Here is a 23761-nt window from a genome sequence, read left to right as displayed (position 1 = left end):
TAATTTGGATTGTTGATTGATCCCACCTAAAAGATGAAACACAACAATATCAGGCTGGTTATATAATTGTTTCCTTAAATGGAACAACTGAAGCTGACTCAATGTCCCAAGCAACTTCCACCAAACAGGCAGAACTTCCAGCATTAACTTGAGCTTGTGTCTTAGTCAAAAATAAAACTGCCGGGGCACCTGGGTGGCTCAGTGGGTTAAAGCCTCTGCCTTCAGCTCATGATCCCAGGGTCCTGGGATTGAGCCCCACATCGGGCTCTCTGCTCAGCGGAAAGCCTGCTTCCTCCTCTTTCTCTGCCTGCCTCTTTGCCTACTTGTGATCTCTGTCAAATAAATAAATAAAATCTTTAAAAAAAAACTGCCAATATTTATACTGACAGTCAATATGCCTTTGGTTTCACCAATGACTCTGTAATACTTTGGTAAGAAAGAGGTTTTCTGACCTCCTCTGGCCAAAAAAAAAAAAAAGCACTTATGTTTGAAACCTTTTTAGAAGACATTCAATTACTTAAATCTCTAGCCTATAAAAACTCCTACACACCCTATGGCAAATAAAGAAGAAAGTAAGAGAAAGCATTTGGCTGATGCAGCTGCCCAGAAAGCAGCCCTCGATTCACCCCTAATATAATCAGGACATCCTTAACCTTGGCTGAGGCCTTAATCAATATGATGGGCCATCTTCTTTCTAATAGCACACTTGGCTGTCCGACAAAATGAGAAAAAAGTGTGTTGAACAGGATGCAAATTTAAACAAAAAGCAAGGTACCTGGGTGGTTCAGTCAGTTAAGTATCTGTCTTTGGTTCAGGTCATGATCCCAGGGTCCTGGGAAGCAGGGAGCCCGTTTTTCCCTCCCCCCGCTGCATGTGCTCTCTCTTGCTATCTCTCTCTCAAATAAATAAATAAAATCTTTTAAAGAAATGAAATAAACAAAAAAAAAAAACCAATGTATGATTAGATCCAAATGGATGGCCAGTCCCCCCTGTATTAACAATAAATATACCCATGACTTAACTGATCGGAACACTGACAAAATGATCTTACGGGGAAAACAGTACTACTAGAAGTCATATCTCAAAGCCGCTTCCCAAGTATACCAGAAATGTAAAATTTGTCCAAAATATAAACCTAGAAAACCCATTCATTCCTCTATTGGACATTTTCTCTTATCCTCAGGTCCCTTTCTTTTATGGCAAATAGACCTCATCTAGTTGCTGCCTTCTCAGGGACACAAATTTGTACTGGTAATCACCTGTATGCTTTCTCATTGGGTAGAAGTATTTCCATGTCACAGAGGCACACCCTCATCAGTAGGCAAAATACTATTAGAAAATAAAGTATTTTTTGCTTGTAGAATTCTCTCAGAGCTTCATGACAGAGGTTTCCATTTCACTGATTAGGTAATTCAATTTGGAAAATCTGGCCCATCCTACACTTTTATTGTGAACTTACCATCCCCAGTCCTCAGGACTGGTGGAATGTACCAATAGGATTATTAAAAAATCAATGGACAAAGCCCACAGAATCCTTTAAAATGCCTAGGCATTTTAACTAACTCAATGTTAGGTTGACACCTACAGGAAAAAGCAGGTTGTCATCCTATGAAATGATCACAGGCAGACTTATGAGGCTAGATTATGGAACGTACGAACCACTTTTGTTAAAAGAAGACCTTTTAATCTACTGCAAGGAACTCATAAAAGCCCTCAAAATTAAAGTATGGCTCACAGAACAATCTTTTCACAGCATGCTCCTGGGAGACAAAGATATACATTACTATGACATCCGACTTGGTGATTATGTTTATTGGAAACATCATCTCCACGAAGATACCTTACAGCTCCAACAGTTAGGATCATACTGAATTATTAACCAATCCTTGTGCTGCTAAACTCAAGAGCATGGATTCATTTTAAAAGGGCATCAATCCTGAATGGTCATCCCGAGCCTTTGGGGACCTCAAATTAAAAGTCTCCAGAGAGTGTAAGACCACCGTGAAGTCCACTCAGGCAGATTAGAAGCAAATGACACCTGATGTAGACTGCTTTCCAAGAATCTGGACCAGGCCTATATATTAAACTCTTCAGGGGCACATGGGTGGCTCAGTTAGTTAAGCATCTGCCTTCAGGTCAGGTCATGATCCCAGAGTCCTGGAATAGAGCCCCACATCTGGCTCCCTGCTCAGTGCGAAGCCTGCTTTTCCCTCTCCCTCTGCTGCTCCCCCGTTTGTGTTCTCTCATTCTCTCTGTCAAATAAATAAATAAAATCTTTTTTAAAAATGTAAAAAATAAAAAAATGTAAAAAATAATAATAAAATAAAAATAATAAACTCTTTAGCCAATGAATATTAATGAAATATTGGGTATCCTACTCCCTTTTACAGCAATAACTGCACTTTACTTAATTTCTTATTACTCCTGGTTTCAATTGTTTAACTCTGTTTAAAGAGTTCTGATTTTACTATACCCAAAGATGATTCCTCTCATCCTACTCATTTTGTCCTCAGCCCACAGGGAAACTAGGCATAAAAGTATCCTTATTTGGTTATCCCACACTATGGACAAAGCAGGAAACTTATCTGATTTCTGGATATGTCATCATCAGCCCCTTACCAACCATGGTAAAATAGCTGATCCCTTTGTTACACGTGTCAATAATTTTCCATCCCTTCTGAATTACACCATAAATCAACCCCTTCAAGCTCTACTTATTGTGTCAGAATAGTTTTGCTGCCAGGCAAAACAAATCCCCCATGCTTTGAGTTTCCTCCTATCTGAGGAAGTAGTTACAATATCCAGGAGCTCTCCTTTATCAATGGTTTCACTCAAAAATACATATACTCCTAGTAAAACTTGTCTTGGTCCTCTATTTAATACCTTCTCCCAACTAGAAATGAGATCTACAGGCTGGGCAAACAAGCCACTCAATGCCTGAAGAAATAATTATATTAACCTACATACAGATCCCTAGTTTGATCATATGCTCTCTTCCATGCTGGTAAACGAATCCATAAATAACCAGACACTCGCAGGTGTACTTTGTGTACCCTCAGGACACATATTTGTCTGTGCATATAAAAATAAACCATAGACATTCAATTGTTTAGATAGTTGGAGACTCCCTGGACAATGTCTCCTGGGTTACTTAACAACTCCACTCACAATTCTTGAATTAATAACTCAAGGTTCCCAGAAAACAGTAAGACAAAAGAGAGTCCTTAATATAATTGAGGATTACCCTGATGAAGATCCCTCTGTATATGAGGACAACAGGTGTGGCCACTGCCAAGGCTGTGACCTCCCTGGAAGGGTCAACCCTTCAAAACAACCCAGTTTGGTGGACTTTTTAGCTCCTGGCTGGGATAGGAACTGCATGGAACAAACCCACGGTATGACACCTATCCCAAACTACAAAAAGAATGGCCAGATCAAATGCTAGAGCCATTAGGACTCAAAAGAAATCTTTAGATTTTCCTTTTTTGGGTGGTCCTTGACAACCATGTAGCTTTAGACTACTTATTGTATGCCCAAGAAGGAGTCTGTGCTATTACAAACACTTCCTGTTGCACCTGGATTTATACATCCCACCAGGTGGAATTAGAGACAACTAAGCTTTTCAAACTCCCCAAATCCCTAAAAGGAACTCATTCCCCTGGAATAACAAGCTGGGTTAACCTTAGATTTCCATATTTATTCAGCTGGCTTCCAACTGGGATGGGGACCATCCTAAGAAAGGGACTACAAATAATATTACTCATTGTTTTATTAATCTGTTCATTCTTAGTTTTAGTGCAACTATTAACTCTCTGCCTTTCTCAATGTTGTACCATGATTCAGGAAACTGAAATTATTGCTCAACAGCTTCTAACGGAAGGCCAAGCCTAATCACTTGGACTTCTTGATATTCCTGTCATAAATCTGATAAGCTGCTTAAGTGAGAACAATGCCTAAACCTTGTCTCCTGAAAACCTCCCTGTTGTGCGAATGTGGTCATAAGCTCTCCCCAAACATACCAATCACCCTACCTCTACTTTCCTTCCTCTGTGGGACATGATTTCTAAGAATGAGCCTTCCTAGAGCTGAGGATGCCTACACTAATGTTGGATGACCTACCAGCTGGTCATGACATTGTTCCAAGGAAAGATCTCAATCAAAGAGGAGAAATGTGAAAGAAGCATCAAAATGGAGTCAGGCTTGCTAGGAGAGCTATTTAAAATGGAGCCAGGAGGACATTAAGGAAGCAAGGCTTATTGCATGTCCCCACCTGAAAGAAAAGGTAAGCTTTAAAATATAGGTCACTGCCAAACCACAAGCATCCTGGGGCACCAGCTGCAACTCTGCCATTTCAAGAGAAATGAACTTTTTTCTTTTACTTACAAATGGACTTTTTGCTTAGTGATAGCCCTTAGCAACCAATCATGTACAGATAAGAATAGCTTCAACCTGTCAGTACCAATCATAACTCCTGACAAACAATTTATGTGGCTTTACTGGAAATCCCCTCTTGTGTTTAAAAGACCTCCTCTTTCCTCCCCACTTTGGAAAACATTTTCAATTCCTGCTCAAATCTGAGTCTCTTGAATTGCAGTTCTCAGACCCCAAATAAAAGCCTCTGGTTTGCCCTTCAGTCTTGCCGCATTTCTCAATTAACAAAAGTATGATGCTAAGCAACAGAATAATTCTCCCTTATTGAATAATATCTCTAAATTTCATTTGTAAAAATTAATTTACTTCAAAATTGAAGGAAGAAGTGTGGTAAACAACATAGTTACTCTTCCTCTCTGACTTTCCAACAACTTCTCTAAGTTTCTTTTCTAGAAATCAATTTACTTCAGAATTAAGGGGGAAATTTGGATGTGAAGCAATATAGTTATTCTAACTTCCCCAAATTTTCCTACATTTCTTTTATTAAAAATGATTTCAGGGGTGCCTGAGTGGCTCAGACAGTTAAGCATCTACCTTCAGCTCAGATCATGATCTCAAGGTCCTGGGACTGAGCACTGCATTGGACTCCCTGCTGAGCCCTTCGTGCTTCTCCCTTCCCCTCTGCGTGCCACTCCCCCTTGCTTGTTCTCACCCTCTCTCTCTCTGTCAAATAAATAAATAAAATCTTTTTTAAAACAAGATTTCAATTAATAGAACATTTTACTTTGCAATTTTAAAGGAAAAGGATACACTGAAAAATACAGATGATAAAATATCTTCTTATACTGTTCAGTCAACTCTGATTATTAAATCAAGGTTAATAATCACGAACTACTATTTCGGGGGCACCTAAGCGGCTCAGTCTGTTAAGTGTCTGACTTGATTTTGGTTCAGGTCATGATCTTGGGGTTGTGAGATCAAGCCCCAGGCCGGGCTCATACACTGGTTGTGGAGACTGAAGATTCTCTCTTTCTCTCTCCCTTTGCCCCTCTCCCCACCCACTCTCTCTCCCTTCTCTCTGTATCTCTTTCTAAGAAAAACAACTATTATTTTGGTCTTCTCTTATTATTCTCTAGAGCAAAGGCTTTATGTTAAGAAAGTAAGTTACTGCTACTCTGATCTCCTTCAAGGGTCAGTCACCTTGGCAACTTTCAACTATGTACCTAAACCTCTACTTCTTATTTCCTGGAGCACAGATGATAGCTCCCAATTCCCTGACTCTGTAGAGGAGAAAGCTAGCACTCCTACCCTTAAGGCCACTTGTGCTCTCTGAGACCTGCACATACGATTTTTCCCTGTTAGGGCTGGTAACAATTCCCTTCTCTAGCCACAGAAGCATCTCCCAAGATTTGCCCGTGGGTTGCTCCTAAAAGTTGAAAAGAGCAAATAACACCTCATCAAATTGTATACTTTAAATATGTGCAGTTTAATGTATATCACTTATAACTCAATAATGTTATTTTAAAGAATGAGGATCCCTGACAATAAGGTCACCCATTTCTGCTCAAAGAAGCCAAAGTCCTTAGCGGTGAAAATTCATCTCAGAAAGTATGAGGGAGTCATCTGTACATTAGAGATAAATAATCAGTAAGGGCTTCAAGGTCTAATCCATAGAATATTGTTACCATTATTTGGTCTAGATTCTAAAGTAGGCACAACCAAATACTCACCCAACCTCAACAATTAAAAAAGAAAAAAAAATCTCACTAAGGTCACACAAAAGGCCTTTTAGTCTTTGAGAAATGGAGCTTCCTGAAATAACACTAAGATAAATCAGTGATGAACTAGATGCCTAGGCAGTGAATGATGGGAGTATTAGCTGAAAAATGTAAAAGTTGTCAAAATCTAAAAACCAATTTGGTTTTGGCTTAGAACCTTTTCACTCTGAAGGTTGTTAGGTTGCTCATTCATTCATAGAACCAATATTTAGTGAGAGCATACAACGGGCAGGAGCTATACAAGGATCTCAAGGGACCAAGGTAAACCAGAAAGAAGATAAAGTGCTACCCTTAGTAGCTCACTCCTAATGGGGGCAGGGAGATGGTAACCACATCAACAAGTAACTCAAAACAGTTGAAGAGAATATAAAATGCTGTAAGGGAATAATAACAATGGAAATAATAATCACAGCTATCACTTACCCAGCTCTGACTAGGCACTAGAGCACTGGTCATAAGTATCATTGGAATTAACCCACCTTATGAAGTGGTTCTATTGTATGAATGAAGACACAAGGACCAAAGGCACTTAGACACTTAGTGGTAGATCAAAGACTTGAATCCCACCCATCTGGGATTCCAGAGTCCAAGGTTTTCCTTACATCACACTACAGGTGTGTAAGATAAAGCAACTGCAAGAGGAGGAACTACTTTAGATAAAGGGGTGGGAAAAAGTCTGTCAGAAGAAGTGACAGAGATCTAAAAAATGAGAAACATAGCCCTTCTTTCCGGCAGTAACTGAAGAGTAGGCATAGTTGTTTATTGGGCCATACCTACTTCATGCCATCTGCACATAAGGAATGCTTATTTTTATACTACATCTACAGCAGAGGAGCAGGTTGCTAAATAATTTTTTTGTTGCTGTTTAAAAAAACTGGGCAAGTGATATTTCAAATGAATGACTAAGAACCAAAATAAAATGATAAACTTAGTAAAAATTTATAGTTCACCAGAATCTACAATGCACAATGGTTGAGAAACATCCCAAATGCCATATTTAGCATTTACTTCATTCAAACTTTTTTGCTTGCTAAGAATCTTGTCATACTTGTTCATACAACTGCTAAACTTGAATGAGTCAACTCTGAATTAATGACATTGTTAAAGTCTTCTACCTTATTTTGCAGGAGAGTGGTATTTTTGAACAAATAAAGAAGAAAGCTACTGATTTCTTTTTTATACTGCATTCAGTCCTTGACAAATATACCCTTTTATACATATCCTGGTATGGTGTCTTCAAGAATTCTCCAGATTTCCCTAAGAGACCCCTACCCCTTTCAGCTTTCCAGCTTTCTCAACTCTAGGTAGATCTTGTCTAAGCAGAATAGAATCCACAATCTCTATGGCTCAACCCCCATTTTAGGAGCTTAAACAAAGGCTCCAAGGGAAGAATTCAAAGCCATTTATACAGCCATTCTTTGCCCTACTTACTCTCCTCAGCCACAGGCTCCCACTCTATTCAAACCATGAAGAATTTTTTACTTCAATAAAGGGTCATTTGTTTGTGGCTATACCACACCACAATTCCACTCCCTTATTCTAATACAGGTACAGATTGTACTACACACTTATGGAGTGCTGAGGGAGAAGAGAAAGAGAAAGAAGACAAGAAGGGAGGGCAAACTATTCTAGCAGCAGTTCTATTTCTCAGTATCTCAATCCTCCCACTCAATTCTCTTTACCCATCCCTACTGCTCAGCTCCTTTCAATTTACCCCACCCCTAATTCCACAGCTGAACCTCTGACCCCATGATTCCACTCCAGGTCCACAATCCTATCCCTAAGCCCACCCTGTGTAGAGTTTCTGCCACAACCAAGTTCCTTGAGCATTTCCATTAGCAGAGCCAACCAGAAGGATTCGAGGGAGAGTTCCAGCTTCTGCTGACAGGCCCATGGAGATCAAAGATGTCAGTCTGAGACTCAGAATTCAATCCTGAACTCATTTCTTTCATTATATGTACTCGTGAGATTCTTTTATTTGATCATTACTATACTCTGCCATATTCTGGATTACAGTCTAATCTGAGCTCCGAACCACTATGCATAAAACAGCAGTGCCAGACTCTTCAAAATATGTTATACATTTGATCCTCTCAGAATATCTGGGGGCAGGGGGAAGGTAACAGTTCTTGGAGCATTGTGAAAAAAGCAAAAGCACCTAACAATCATGGAGACTTAAATGCCTATTTATAAGAAAAAGAAAATGTTTTACAATTGGATTTTTATAACATAGCCTGTTTTTACACTGGGAAGAGTCTGGACCCTAAGTATTTTACAGAGCAAGAGAAAGACCATTTCAGGAAAAAGGCTCAGTTTTTGATTCCTTATAGTTGGCTTTACCCCATCTAAGATTGCCTTATAAGACAGTCCATGCTTTATTTAAATAGTTGAATTTTGATAGGCTGCTATTGTAATCTGCCCCCCACATTCCCCTGAGGGCATAACCAGGTGTTACTAATCCCCAGATGCTGTGCTCCTACCAGAAACTTCAATCTGATGGACTGACATCAAAGAAATGTTCATGATCTCTTAGAGATAGATGATTTGTTTATCTCGTCTCAACTGGTGAAATTCTGGTTCCAATGAGAAAAACACTCATTTGAAAGAAAGGAAGCAGAAGAATGAAAATAACTTCCACTTGGGCAGAAGTTTTTCTTCCCAACTTGAGTTAGAATAAATAATCCTAATGACCTGAGTGACTCAAAATGACTCTGGATTTGCCAGGAGTGGATCTTTTATGCCTATCTGCACAATTCTACAACTGCTCAACAACAAAAGTATAGCAATCCTTTTTCATGCATCACAAACCAAGTATTGGCATGTAATATTGATAATACCTAACAAGTAAAGACAAGCTTTCATTACTAATCTTGTGCTTACCCATGCTATTCAGTGTAACTATTCATACACTTGGAAATGCTTGTAATTTTCCATGACCCACAGCTAGAATATATAAATAATATACAGAAAGGCTTGCCCAAGAGTTAAGAATTTTTTTTCTATTGTTTACTTTCAAAGGAGAAAAAAATATTTCAATAAACAGGAACATATGGGTAAAATTCAAAGCTCATACATGGTTTGAATTATTTTTCCACGGGTATACAGTAGTCAAACTGATTTTTAATGAAAACTTTGGCAATCTTACCGTCTATGGGAAAAATCGAGTGTTAACTACAATGGCACGATTTGTTTTTTAAGTTTTCAAAATCATACCAGAACAAATGGCTCAGATAAAAAGATGGAAAAATAAGTAATGATGGTTTCTCTTTTTTACATGCTTAAGACACATGTTTTGATATCTGAAAATGACAGAATTACTTTTAATTCCCCCAAACAACCTGTTCTCTCTTACTTTTTGGCTCTTGCACATGCCAGTCTTCCTGCATGGATAGTCTCCTTGCCATAAAAATGTACCTCTTCCATTTCTCTTGGTTAACACTTATTTATCCATCACACAGATATACACTAAGAACTCACTTCTTCCAGACTTCTTCTGTGACCTTAGCTAACTTTGTATGGTTGTTTGCACTGTGTTTCATTCTTTAAAAACGCCTTCAACTTATTTTCAGCAAGAGATTCTTATGACTAAAGGACATGAATGTTTATGACATATGATGTAATGCAGGCCTATTATAAATTGAAACATCCTATTTAATTTTTAATTTGTGTTATTCTTTAAAATAATAGAACCATGTTACACCTACTCTCTATAAAGACTTTACTGAGTCAGGCTGGCCATAACCTTTTTTTTTTTTTTTTTAAGATTTTATTTATTTATTTGATAGAGATCACAAGTAGGCAGAGAGGCAGTCAGAGAGAGAGGAAGAAGCAGACTCCCTGCCGAGCAGAGAGCCCGATGTGGGGCTTGATCCCAGGACCCTGGGATCATGACCTGAGCCGAAGGCAGAGGCTTTAACCCGCTGAGCCAACCAGGTGCCCCTGGCCATAACCTTTCTAAGTAAAGCTGATTAAGTTGGAGGGGGAACCTAAGGTGTTGCTGGGATAACATGGGGGAATATTCATTCCCTTACGTCATGTTTATTAGAGGCCTACTCTGCAAATCACCATTCTAGTTCTGATGATGTGGCAGATAAGGAAAGAAGTAAGTAAACAGTCATACACTCACCTCCCACCTTACTCAGAAGTTTATCAACCTTCTGATCCCAAAGCTGGCAAATGGAATTGAACACCTAGAAACAATATAGGTACTGATAGGAAGCGTACAGTAATATTTAACAAGACATAGGAATGCTTTTAGCAGGGGGGACACAGTGAAGACTTTCAAACATTTCAGAGTCTTCAGTAACTATAGGCAGGATGGAGCAATTTTTCCTAATCCATCCAGTGATCTGGAACAGGGTATTCCCAGTGCTTTGTGTTGTGAGGACAATTTCTTCTTCTCCACCTTCTCTTCCTCCTCCTCCTTCTTCTGTAGGCTAGGTTTTTGTCTTTCTTTTTTTTACTCCAGTTTTATTATGAAATAATTGACATATAATGTTGGATTCATTTAAGGTGTACAACCTAATGATTTGCTGTGTGTATACATTGCAAAATGATTGTGAGGTCTTCTTTTTTCTTAATTTGTAAAAATTTTTTTAATTAAAAAAAAATTTTTTTTTAAATAGGCTCCACGTCCAATGACACTGAGATTAAAAGTCACATGTGCTACTGACTGAGCCAGCCAGGTGCCCCTGGGAGGACTTCTTAATACCCGAAATGCACAAATAAGATTTGTTTACTAAGCTGAGTACTAACAGGATTGAATTTTCTGCAGATTAACTTACCTCAACATATGAAATCGGAAATATTCCTATTTTGTCTGCCAGCATTCCTTCAGCCCAGTTTTCATCCACTCTACGGATCACAGTCAGAACATCATCCTGAAGAAAAGGCAAAATTAGTCTATTTGATCCCACATTAAGCTCATCATTTAATTTTCCTTTTCAATAAAGGGGCTCAAGTTTTAAGAGTACATGAATTAAAATGCTATAACATATCTTTAGTACACAAATCCAGTGTTGTCACTATCAATCAAGAGCATTGTAAAACTATGAACTCTTTCTATACAGGGGTTGGCTGTTTATTACAGCTTCAAATGCCACCCATCCCAGGCTCCTGAACTTCTGTTTTAGATTGATTCTCAGGCTCTTCTCATGTTCTCTCTGATAATAAACCAAATGGCCATTTAAATGCATATCCTACTGCTTTTCTTTATAAAAAACACTACTGTGTTTATCTATTTAAAATTCTAAAGCATTTTTACTAATTCAGTAGATACACTACTGTGTGCTTTCAGTAGATAAATTTATGTATAAAATAAGGAAATAATGATGTTTCATTGTGTTATTCATAATTCAGTAAATTAAAATCCCTAAGTGGCACACACACCCTGTAAAGTGGCTTAGAATGAAATTTAGGCTCTAAACATGAAAATGATACCACACAGAACACCAACCAAAATTATCTTTCATATAAGAACAGCCTATGTACAAAATTACTTTTTGTGACTTTAAGAAAATTGCTACCAGGTATTTTTAAAAGCACAGTGAAATACTAAAGCTATTTTATCATTTTACAAAAGGAAATACAAGTCATATTCCTGCATATTCAGGTCCAGAGGAAGAGCTGGTGAACAGAAAATCTTATTCTAAATATACCTTTGCAAATGGAAGGCAATCTTTGTCTGCTTCCTTGTCTTTCACTTCAAAGTCATAAAGTGCTTTGCACTGAGGTGGGGGCTGAGGTAACGGTTTGATAATCTGCACAAAATTTGTGGGGAAAAAGCCATGGATCCCGTTGACTTCTCCATGGTACCAATTTTCATCCACTTGTCGCCGCAAAATGATGATGTCACCTTTGCTGAATTTAAGGTCTCCAGGCTCTTTCCCTTCGTAGTTGTATAACGCTTTGGCACAAGGTAACTGAGGTATACCCTTAAGGAAAGAGATGAGTTTTAGTTAAAGGATGGTCAAAAACGTCTGGAAATTTAACTGCATTACTATTTTTAGACAAAGTCAACTCAACATAGCATGCAGGTCTGGAGTTTAGTGGGTGGGAAAATGAAACACAAGGAAGTCACACATGACCCAAGTTTTCAAGGATACACAAGAGATAGCCAGGCAAAGCTGAAGTGGAAGAATAAAAGAGAAGAGTGAGGCATTCGAAGTAGAGGGGACAGCACCAGCAAAGACATGGAGCATGCTGTGCAGAGGGACTGGAGTTTATAGAGAACGCGATGTTCCTAGAGAGGAACTACGGAATATAAAGTATAGGAGAAATAGGCAGAAGGTAACCCATGGAGGGTCTTGAATAACATGTTAAAGAGGCTCAACTGCTGTGTCTGTTCAGCAATGATAAGCGCTCACAGGTTTGAAATACAGATGGCCATGGTAAGAAGCATGTGTCAGGCATTAGAGTGGGAAACGGACGAAAGGGAGAAGCAGACAGCTCTGTGCAAAGCACAGGCATAAACTGCTTGAAAAAAAATTTTTACAGCCTAATCTTTCTAATGAAGCAGAGTAATAGAAAGCATTACTCATTGTACTGCCGTCTCCCTGGGCTCCTCCATCTTCCCACTTCCCCCCAAAAATGGATCGAAGTTTTATACTCTTGAGGCAACAGAACTTCATAATATAGTTTTTAAAAATTACTTTGGTTTCTAGTCAGAGATTTAGAGTCTGGACTATTCCTAAGCCAAACTTTTTTTTGCTAAATATTTTTGTTTGGCTTAAGAGGAATAGCCAGTTCTTGGCTCTCAAAATGCTATTGGCAGTCATCTTGTGTTGGCTTGATCCATGTGATGTTGCGTCTGCTTAATGAGAGCTGTTCTAGAGGCCAATATCCTGAGGAGGCAGGAGCTGAGCCTTCCAGAAGTTCTGAAACCCTCACGTGCCCTCTGACTTTTGGACCCTGCCTTAAGATCTTGTCTAGGAAGGCATAACTCCTCTTATCCAGCCATGACCTAATCTTGTAAACAATTCTGCTGTGCCCTTTGGTTTCTGCAGAAGGGAAATGCCCTCAGGAACTCTGGTGCCTCACAATCCTGTGAACTTTGGTCATATTCCCTTCAGTGTCCAACTCTGTGAAAGGATTCTAATTTTTGTCTGCTCTCATGGAGATGCCTCACTGCATTCTCTACTACATATTTCTTAAAGTCTGGTTATCATAATATAACAATATTTCCCAAGATAGTTTTGAGGAAATAACTGTAAATAAACACAGAAATGAATATCACTATGAAAGAGGGCAAGAGTGATCGAGCCAGAGACAGAGAACTGACCAAGTACTGTAATAAGTCAACTCTTGGAACACAGCTGATGGGACCATGATCAGGCAGTTTCAGATAAGGGTTGGAAACACAGACTCCAGAAGCCAGAATGTCTGAATCTGAATCCGCGTTCAGCCACTTACTAGCTGTGTGACCTTGAGAAGGTTAATCTCTCTGTGCCTCAATTTCCTCATCTGGGTTGTTGTGAGGATTTAGTGAGTTAACGTATGTAAACCACTACAAAAGACCCAGCAGTTAGGAAGTGCCCCATCCATGAACTATGATCATCATCATCATTGCCCAGTAGGAAAGGACTTGTTCACCAGTAAAACACAGCACCTGAAAATGTATTTGTCTCTATGCAGCTGGATGCTTTTCCTTTTGGATGAATTCACATAGCAATTACATTTTTAATACATATTCACTATACAGCAATGCAAAGAATGTTCCTCCTAGGAAGTACTGGGATTTCAAAATGTGCATTTCTGAAGCACACATTTGTTTTCTAAGTGGAATCCATTCATCTTCTGGTTGAACAGAAGAAATTACAAATTCACTGACATGCACGGTTTAATAGGGGATGGCATTTTAGATGTGGCTGTAGTTCATCTTGACAGAGCTAATGTAAGGCACTGGAACCCTGCATGAATTAATCGAAAATCCTATTACAAACTCAGTGACAAATAACTCTATTCACCATTATGGCCTGTTCTCTCAATTTTTTCCCCACCTCAATTAGCTCTGTTTGGCCCACTCTGTCCAAATCCATGCCAGCCAAATCCATGCACCAAGATACAGATTTAGCACTCTTAGAAACCGCTCTGAACTGCTCCTTAAAGAGACCTGTAAAATTCCCCCCCAAAACACAGTATGGTTCTTTTGTGACATGCTCATGTGGGAACTGAAGGAATTTATTTCTTCACAGATCATTTCCACATACCAGTGGCCCAACGGACTTATTAACTTTTCCACCAAAGCAAATCTATTAAGTATTCCAAAAATCATCACAGATTCTTAATACAATGAATGGCAAGGATAAAACTTATGATAACAGTGATATATATTATGGTTAGCCTAGTTACATCCTTGAGACTGTAACCTAAAATTGTTAATTCACACTGATTTGCTAAATCTTGACTGCTAAGGCTATTTCAGTGATCAATAACCACAGAGAAAGAATCATAAAGCTTATGGCAATCTAATCCATGAGCAGACATTTGTGCATCTGGCTGTGTTTTTCTATGGTGTTCTTTTTCAATTAAATTCTAAGAGGCTAAAAAGCCAGTTTGTGTCAAGCTTCTCAAAAGGTTTCCTACATTAAATAAAATGAATTCTACTCTGATTTCAAATCAAGCGAGTTCAGTGATCTTTAAAAGACTTATTCCCACACAGACCGCAAATGATTAAGGGTAAATGGTCAAATGACTTGGAAGAGAAATAAAAGAATGCATTTTCCTTTTGCAACATCTGAAGGATAAAGCCAAAACAATTGGTTTGATAGCCTCGGACTACTCTTCTGGGTAAAATATGTCCGGGGCCCATGGAGGCACTGCCTTCTCATTCATCTCCTTAGAAAGGTCTGGGAGTCATGTCATCGCCTGGGCCCTTTGCCCTCTGTGCCTTCGGCAGGCTTTCCAAACTGCTGCCTTTCTTCTGTATCCTCTCATCAGCCCAAGGCCCCCGAGGATCTGCGGAGCTTACATTTCACTTGGCTACACATGAAAGGGAGGCTTAAAAGGAGAGAAAGCCAGAGAGAAACTGACTCTGCAGTCTAACCTTGGGCTTGCAGCTGTCATTCATGCTGCCCCCTTTATCAAAAACCTTGGCAATTTTAGACAGGTGAGCTATTATAATAGTTCTTAATCTGAAATACATTTCAATAAATAGTGACTACTCTGCTCATATAAAAAGGAACAAACATGACAGTGGACCAGTTTTACTCCAAGCAATTTTGCTTCTACATTATGTATACAGATATTTAATATAACATTAAAATCCTTATGAGACCTGCACACAAATATTTTTGATTAAACACTCCACACTCCATTTTTGTATCATCAAGTATATTCCAATATATCTGGCAAAGTACTACTTGATGATGTAGCTGAGATTCTGATGGGTAAATAAAACATTCACTGCCAATTTATTTTATAGACTCTAAATGCCAGTGCCCAGATATACATGCAAGACAGCCTCTTTAAATTCAAATCCCTTCATGCATTTCTTACTGCTCCATAAAGTAAAAAAGATTCAACGACCTACTAAAAAGAATATCTGGAAGATACTCTTGCCGTAGGAACAGCATCACAATGTGTATAATTTAATAATTTAGTTATATGTAAGTGGGCACAAACTATGGCTGATTTCTACTTGACTTTCAAAAACTTTCCAGAAAGAATTGAAGCACAAAGAAATTACAATAACAGAATTACTACACACATAGTAAGTAGCAAAATGGGCTCAGAAAAGGATTTTTTTTAAAGATTTTATTTATTTATTTGACAGAGAGAGATCACAAATAGGCAGAGAGTCAGGCAGACAGAGAGGGGGAACCAGGCTCCCTGCTGAGCAGAGAGCAAGATGGGGGGCTCAATCCCAGGACCCTGAGATCATGACCTGAGCCAAAGGCAGAGGCTTAACCCAATGAGCCACCCAGGTGCCCCAGGAAAGGATTTTTTAAAATGACCTTTGTAGAGGTGCCTCGGTGGCTCAGTCAGGTCAGCGCCTGCCTTCTGCTCAGGTCATGATCCCAAGGTTCTGGGACTGAGCCCCACATTGGGCTCCCTGCTCAGGGCAGAGTAAGCTTCTCCCTCTGACCCTCCCCCAACCTCGTGCTCTCTCTTGCTTTCTCACTCTCACTGAAATAAACAAATAAAATCTTTAAATAAATACCATATCTAAAGGAAAAATAACTTAAAAGACAATTGGGTCAAGCTCACCAGCTCAAATGTATTGCACAATATATGCAACACCCATATTTCTGTGCCTCTGGTACTCCTCATGAATAGCAGACCATGAACCCATCCTTGTGAAACTGTCTTCAGCGCCTCCTATGGAACACAGTATATGGTGGGCACTTGACACTAAGATATGGAAGAAGCAGGAATACGGAGGAAAGAATTTCATTCCCTGTTCCCAAAGGCTGCTGGGAAATGTGGAGCACACGAAGGTGCTACAGAAAAACCTGAGGAAATGGGAGCTCGTCTGCTAACTAGTGTCCATTTCAATGTGCTCTGGAAACATGATTAAAAACATGATCCGTTCTGGAAATGGGCAGTTGAGTTTGTACGCTGGCATTTGAAAAATGTGAAACAAATTACACAGCAAACCACAGCAAACAATATTTTCCTTTCAAACTTATCTGGTGGTTATGAGGAAATAGTCACGTAGTTGATAAATAGCTTTTTTTTTTTGGCTGGCCTTAAAAAGGGAGTATCCAACTGACAGACAAATCATTAAAGAAAACAAATCTTACTGAATTTCTCTAAGGGAAGACAGCTATTGAGAATGCAGTCACGGAAATAAAATGCAGGAAATTTATGTCACTCGTTGCCCTGAATATGAGTTTTCTGTTTCATCACATGTTTAATAATTATGATAGTATTTTTGCAAAGAGGAGGAAAAGTTATTGGGAAAATTCTCTGCAGTAACTTGAGCTATCATCTTGGGGACTCATGGCAGGATGAGGGATGTTTCCTGGTAAAAGGTCAAGTTTCTGTCTATTTGAAAAACAGTTTGATTCTTGCCAAGAATCTCCCCCTGCCCTTTCCTAAACTTCCCACCTGCCTGTGGGGGCGTGGGACTAGATGGAGAAGAATGACCATGTATCAGAATTCTGTGTGGCCCTTGTCTACTCCTTAAAGAAACCCAGAAAGGTAGGGAGAGTCAAAAATACAGAGGCAGAGGGGTGTGTGGGAGCAGGTTTTTAATATTAAATAGAAAGGTCATGTAAGGCCTCAATATAATTCAATAGCTTGTTTTTAGTTTTTTTTTGGCCAGTGTTTTCATTAATATCCCAGAGAGAGATGCTCATATAATTTAGACATGACATTATATATGATAGTTCATAGTTTCAGAGTTAAAATAACATCAGAATAAACCCACACATATATGGGCAATTAGACAAAAGTGCCAAGGCACTTCTTCAATGTAAGAAAAGAAAGTCTTTTCAACAGATGGTTCTTGGATAATTAAAAGCCCATATGGTGAAAAATGAGTCTTGACTCCTACCTCCCATCATACACAAAAATTAATTTGAGATGAATCCCAAAACCAAACATAAAGTTAAAACTAAGTTTGCCAGAGAAAGCACAGATTATCTTAGTGATTAGGTAGGTAAAAAAAAAACAAAACCAAAAAACCACAAACATAAAAATTTATAAATTGGACTTCATCAAAATAGAAAAATTCTGTCCATCAAAAGACAATTTTAAAAAAGCAAGTCATACAAAGGGAAAATTATTTGCAATACATATAACTGACAAAGGATTTTAATCTGGAAATACAAAGAACTTCTATAACTCAACAACAAATAATGCAATTTAAAAAAACAGACAAAATGAAGATATAATTCAAAAAGCAATTTATTACATAGCCATGTAAGGTATTCAGTGTCATTAGTCATCAGGAAAATGCAAAATAAAACCACAATGAGATATTCTTTCACAACCATTAAAATGATTAAAATTAAAAAGACAGACAACAGGACCCCTAGGTGGCTCAGTTGGTTGAGCATCAGACTCTTGGTTTTGGGTCAGGTCATGATCTCATGAGTTGTGGGATGGAGCCCTGTGACAGGCTCTGACCTCAGCACCAAGTCTGCTTAGGATTCTCCATCACCTCTCCCCTTACCCCTCCTCCCACTCTCTCTCTCTCAAATAAATAAATAAATCTTAAAAAAAAAAAAAAAAGACGACTGACAACAGAAAATGTTGTCAAAGATACAGAGCAAATAGAATTCAAATACATTGGTAGTGGGAGTCTAAAATGGTACAACCACTTTGGAAAACTGTTTGACAATTTCTTATCAAGTTACTCCTACACCTACTCCATGACCTAATAATTCTAATCCTAGATATTAACAATAAATGAAGACATATATCCACATAAAGACAGGGAACAGAAACTCTCACTGCAGCACTATTCATAATACCAAAAACTGAAAACCAAAGTCCATCAACAAGAGAACAATGAAATCTTCAGTTATAAAACAAAACAAAACAAAACAAAACAAAAAACTACTGGGGCACCTGTGTGGCTCAGTGGGTTAAGCCTCTGCCTTTCGCCCAGGTCGTGATCTCGAGGTCCTGGGATCAAGCCCTATGTCGGGCCCTCTGCTCAGCGGGGAGCCTGCTTCCCCCTCTCTCTCTGCCTGCCTCTCTGCCTACTTGTGATCTCTGTCTGTCAAATAAATAAATAAATAAAATTTAAAAAAAAATTACTCATATACATGAGTGAAAAAAATCAAAATTAATACTATATAATTACACTTCATACGACTTTCAGAACAGGTAAAACCAATCTATTATAACAGAAATCAGAACAGTTGCACTCTATAGGGGTCAGGGAATGAATGGAAGGGTGTGTGATAAAAATCTCTAAGATTAGAGATAGATTCTATATTTTGAATGGGATGTTGACTATCTAGGTATACAAATGTGTGAAAACATATTAAACTGTACACTTAAGAATTGCAATTCACATAGGTAAATTTCAGCTCAATATTAAAATATATAAAAAATAAACCAGTAGCAGCACTTAGAATATAAATGAGAAATAACCACATATACCAAATAAGTGACTATGTATGCACATGGAAGAAAAGATACAAAAGTATCACAGTGAATAACCACTTACAGCAATCAAGAAAATGGCAAGACTGGCAAAATAAGAGATCTGAAGTCCAGAGGTATGCAGATTAGTGCCTAGAAAGATGGCTACTTTTTGAAAAGGAAATCCATCACCAACGTACAGAGTATGTGTATGTAATGTAGGGTCTCTGCTACAATCTGACCCGACACTTAGCACCAGTCAGCCACTCACTAGATATCCAAGTAACATTCTGAATCCCACAAATAAAGTGAACAGAGAGCTGCATCGTGTTCCATGGGGAGTGGTATAGATAATAAAAGTGTTGGAAAATATGACAGAAAAGCTGCACAATGTGAGATGTATCAGTGGGTCAGTATTAAAGTAAGTGTTCAAATACAATGAAATGGTGTTATACAAGGAAAGTAAGCCAGCTTCATGTTCATTGAAGAAAAAATAAAGGCTTAAATTGATGCATGCATTATTTAAGTTGGATAAAAGAATTTCCTGACAGTGAGGGTTGTTAAACATTGCAGTGGATTATGATATATCTTTCACTGGAGACTTAAAAAATAGGACAGTCTCACAAGTTTGGTTCTGCCCAAAGGCAAAGGAACAAAGATTATGATGTGTGTTCTCTAGTAATGCTATGATTTCTTTGGCAATCAGACCATTTGAAAGAATAATTTTATTCTTTTTCTTTTTAAAGATTTTATTTATTTATTTGACAGAGAGAGAGAGAGAGAGATCACAAGTAGGCAGAGGCAGGCAGAGAGGGGGAAGCAGGCTCCCCACTGAGCAGAGAGCTCGATGTGGGCCTCGATCCCAGGACCCTGAGACCATGACCTGAGCCGAAGGCAGAGGCTTAAATCACTGAGCCACCCAGGCACCCCAAGAATAATTTTATTCTTTTTTTTTTAAAGATTTTATTCACTCATTTTACAGACAGAGATCACAAGTAGGCAGAGAAGCAGGCAGAGAGAAAGGAGGACGCAGGCTCCCTGCTGAGCAGAGAGCCCGACGCGACGCGGGGCTGGATCCCAGGACCCTGGGATCAGGACCTGAGCTGAAGGCAGAGGCTTTAACCCACTGAGCCACCCAGGCGCCCCAAATAATTTTATTCTTGATGATTTTGTCATTTGTTTCTTTTTTAGGAATGGAATCTCAAGAATAAAGTACTAAGGTATGAGAGAGGGAGCTGGAAGGGACATTTGGAAGAACAAAATGAGAATATGAATTAGCTTGTAGAAATCCAATCAAGCCAGTCTCAATACTCCAAAATCTATCACAACTTGTTGCAATATTATTAACAAAAGTAGAGATAAGCTCAGCTGTGGTCAGGCACACCAGGTCATCTTTTATCTCATTATTCTTGTTTATGTCAAAAAGTAAGACATAATATTACGGAGCATTACTGTTACTACTCTCCATACGAGTGTTCTGTCAATTAATTAACATGAAGTTTACATAGCGAAGACTGAGTAATTACTGCAGGATAATATCCTCTTACTTTGAAATAAATCTGTTACAAGGATATAAAACCAATCCTGTGAAACCCATAGGGTAGAATCAAGATCTTTAAAACATAATTAAGTCTCCATTAAAAGAAAAAAACCTCTTATCTCTATGCATATACTTTGGAATTTTGGCTATCAAAAAATTTTAAAGTATTAACTGAATGTAGAGACAATCTTATACTTCTGTCAACAAAGCTCTTTTACCTTTAAGTCTGTTGTAAAATGATACTTTACAAATACCTGTAAATATTCTGCAATACTTAAATGAGTGCTACTAGAAAATGCGAATTGCTTTTGCTATCTAATTTCTCTATTATAGGACTGCACAAGAAATGCTACTGTAAGGAAAAAATATTTGCAATGGACAATTTTATCAACAGATAATTATTTTAAGACAAGTAGTATATTGAAGCTCACCTTTAAAAAAAAGTATTCCAGGGGCGCCTGGGTGGCTCACTGGGTTAAAGCCTCTGCCTTCAGCTCAGGTCATGATCCCAGGGTCTTGGGATCGAGCCCCACATCCGGCTCTCTGCTCAGCAGGGAGCCTGCTTCCCTCTCTCTCTCTGCCTGCCTCTCTGCCTACTTGTGATCTCTATCTGTCAAATAAAAAATAAATAAAATCTTTAAAAAAAAAAGTATTCCAGTTTATGTATACTGACCACTAAATATATGAAATAAGAGTAACTTAAGGGGAAGAAGAGACTTACTAACTCATCCAACACTGAAAAGCCCAAATCTAACTCTTCTACTTTCCCCTAAATAATTAAACAGTAGGATATGAATTACAGGTATTTTCAACCAAAATGAACCATTATATAAAAATAATATATTTTTACATTTCTAGGTGATTAAATATATAGCAAAGAATATAAAAATGAAGTGCAGAGTCCACATGTGTGCATCCAAGACTACTTTCAATAAGCCTGTCATACATACTACACAAATAAGATAGGAGATCATTCTAGCTATATTTTTAACAGAAAACTTGAGATAATGAGAAATTGATCATCTGAGACAGGCACTGGCAACAAATTAAATTACAGTTTTAAAACATCTACTACTATGGGGCATCTGGGTGGCTCAGTCCATTAAGCGTCTGCCTTCAGCTTAGGTCATAGTCCCAGGTTCCTGGGATCGGAGCCCCACATTGGGCTCCCTGCTTGGGGAACCTGCTTCTCCCTCTGCCTGCCACTCCCCTTGCTGTGCTTGCTCGCTCTTGCTCTCTCTCTGTCAAATATATAAATAAAATCTTTTAAAAAGTACATATCTACTAACATAAAATACTACATCTGTATGTTTTTAAAAAATTGCTTAACTAAATGTTTCTTTGGGTAAAGCAACTAGCTTTTCATGTGCACCAGGATGTGAGCGACTTGCAAGCAGAGTCTGGATGTCTTTCATCTTTGTATCCTGACAGCCCAACACATGGCCCAGAATCAGCTCACTAGTTGACTGCTTTCTGGATGTCTCTTACTTCATTCCATCCTACAGAAATCTGCCAGATTCATCTTCTTAAAATACAGCTTTTACCAAATCATCTATCTGATTAACCTTTTCCTAATTCTGTTTCTAACAATTTTAGTTCAAACCCTTTTCTCTGGCACTTACAATGCCCACAGTCTGACCCCAAACTATCTTCTCAAATACCTCACACTCCTCTCCAACAAGTATCCAACATTCTAATCAAATTAAGTTCTCTCTAGTTCCCTGAATATGGTCCTTTTTACCCAGCCTCTGGGATTTTCCTCTGCCATTCCCTCCACGCAAAGAGCCCTCTTCCCCAGACTGCATATCCACTTATGAGAAGTCCTTTCAGCTTTCAAGACACAATTTAAACATTTTATTTCCCAAGTCCCTTCCTTATTGTCCAATATAGATGTATGTTTTCCTTTTCAGCCTCAGAAGATTTTATTTACAAAAATCTTTGTTTGTTCCCTGTTGGCTTTATTGTACCTTTTATTACATATATTTGAGTACTTAACTAATAATGCTACCAGACTCAAAACAATTTGATGGCAGGAATGGTCTCTCATCCCTTCACAGATCACTGCAGAGCCTACTAACGTATCTTATAGATAGTAAACACATTTACTGAAATAAATTAGATCATTCCCTCCCTCTAGGCAATTCTTCTCATCAACTACATAATTCTAAGAAAGAGGAGGAAGCTCTCCACTCCTACCCTGCACCCTCTAGTCAAGTTGGCAGTCTGTGTCTGGTGTTTTACTCTAAGGAATTCTGCTTAGAAAATCAGTGGAGTGGCCAATGTGGTTAACTGCCTGTATGTACCAGTCAAGCAGAAGGTCAGGCCACTGACATGCATGTCTACTTGTATTTTTGTTATTTTATCCGACCTAAGTAAAGAAGTCAAAGAAAGAGACTTATATCAAGGCAGTATTTTGCAATGGTGGGCTAAACCCATGCTTTTAATTGCTTGAATGACCTTTCCTAAGGTCATATTGAAATAACAAAAAGTATTTTTTTAAAAAATAAAACCACAGCAGTTCTAGAAAGAGGGAAAACAACTGTTAGCATACCAGAAAATTTTAGGAATTTCTAGAAGAATGAAAGCAAGTGGAATCAGAAAAATTTCTATGTCTGGATTAAAAAATATACAGGGCAGGGCTAAATACCAAGATAGCAACCATCCTCAGAAAGTCAAGTACGTATCCCAAAACATACAGAAAAAAGATAGAGGTGGAAAAAAAAATTAAGAGATATGAAAGGTAGCTCTAAAAATGTCTAATACCAATCTAAAGTGAGAATCACTTTAAAACACAGTAAGAAAAAACACAGCAAGGGGGAGGAGAATAATGAAAGAAAAAACAGGAATGGAAGAAAAGTTTCATGAGCTGAAGACACCGAAGAGCTGAGTTATAGCAGTCTCATCAAATACAAACAGGGTTAAGAAGGGGAAAAAATTCATATTTCGACACATCTCATTACACTGCAAAATTCCAAAGACAAGGGAAAAATTCTAAAAGATTTAGGGCAAAATAGTTTACCAGTTTGGAACTAGA

At 38.4% G+C, this 23761-nt stretch overlaps 1 protein-coding gene across 1 annotated transcript in view; it reads right to left on the bottom strand.

Moving 5' to 3' along the window:
* SH3RF1 (SH3 domain containing ring finger 1) overlaps positions 1–23761 on the bottom strand; it is a 185371-nt gene that overhangs the window by 53795 nt on the left and 107815 nt on the right. The window contains exons 3-4 of the mRNA XM_080831119.1: positions 11807–12082; positions 10934–11029 (exon numbers count right to left, since the gene is read on the bottom strand). Coding sequence (XP_080687245.1) covers positions 10934–11029; positions 11807–12082 — 372 coding nt within the window. The remainder of the gene's footprint in view (positions 1–10933; positions 11030–11806; positions 12083–23761) is intronic.

The sequence above is a fragment of the Martes martes genome (genome assembly GCF_963455335.1).
Source record: "Martes martes genome assembly, chromosome: 2".
NCBI lineage: Eukaryota > Metazoa > Chordata > Mammalia > Carnivora > Mustelidae > Martes > Martes martes.
This window is presented reverse-complemented; position numbering and strand designations above follow the sequence as displayed.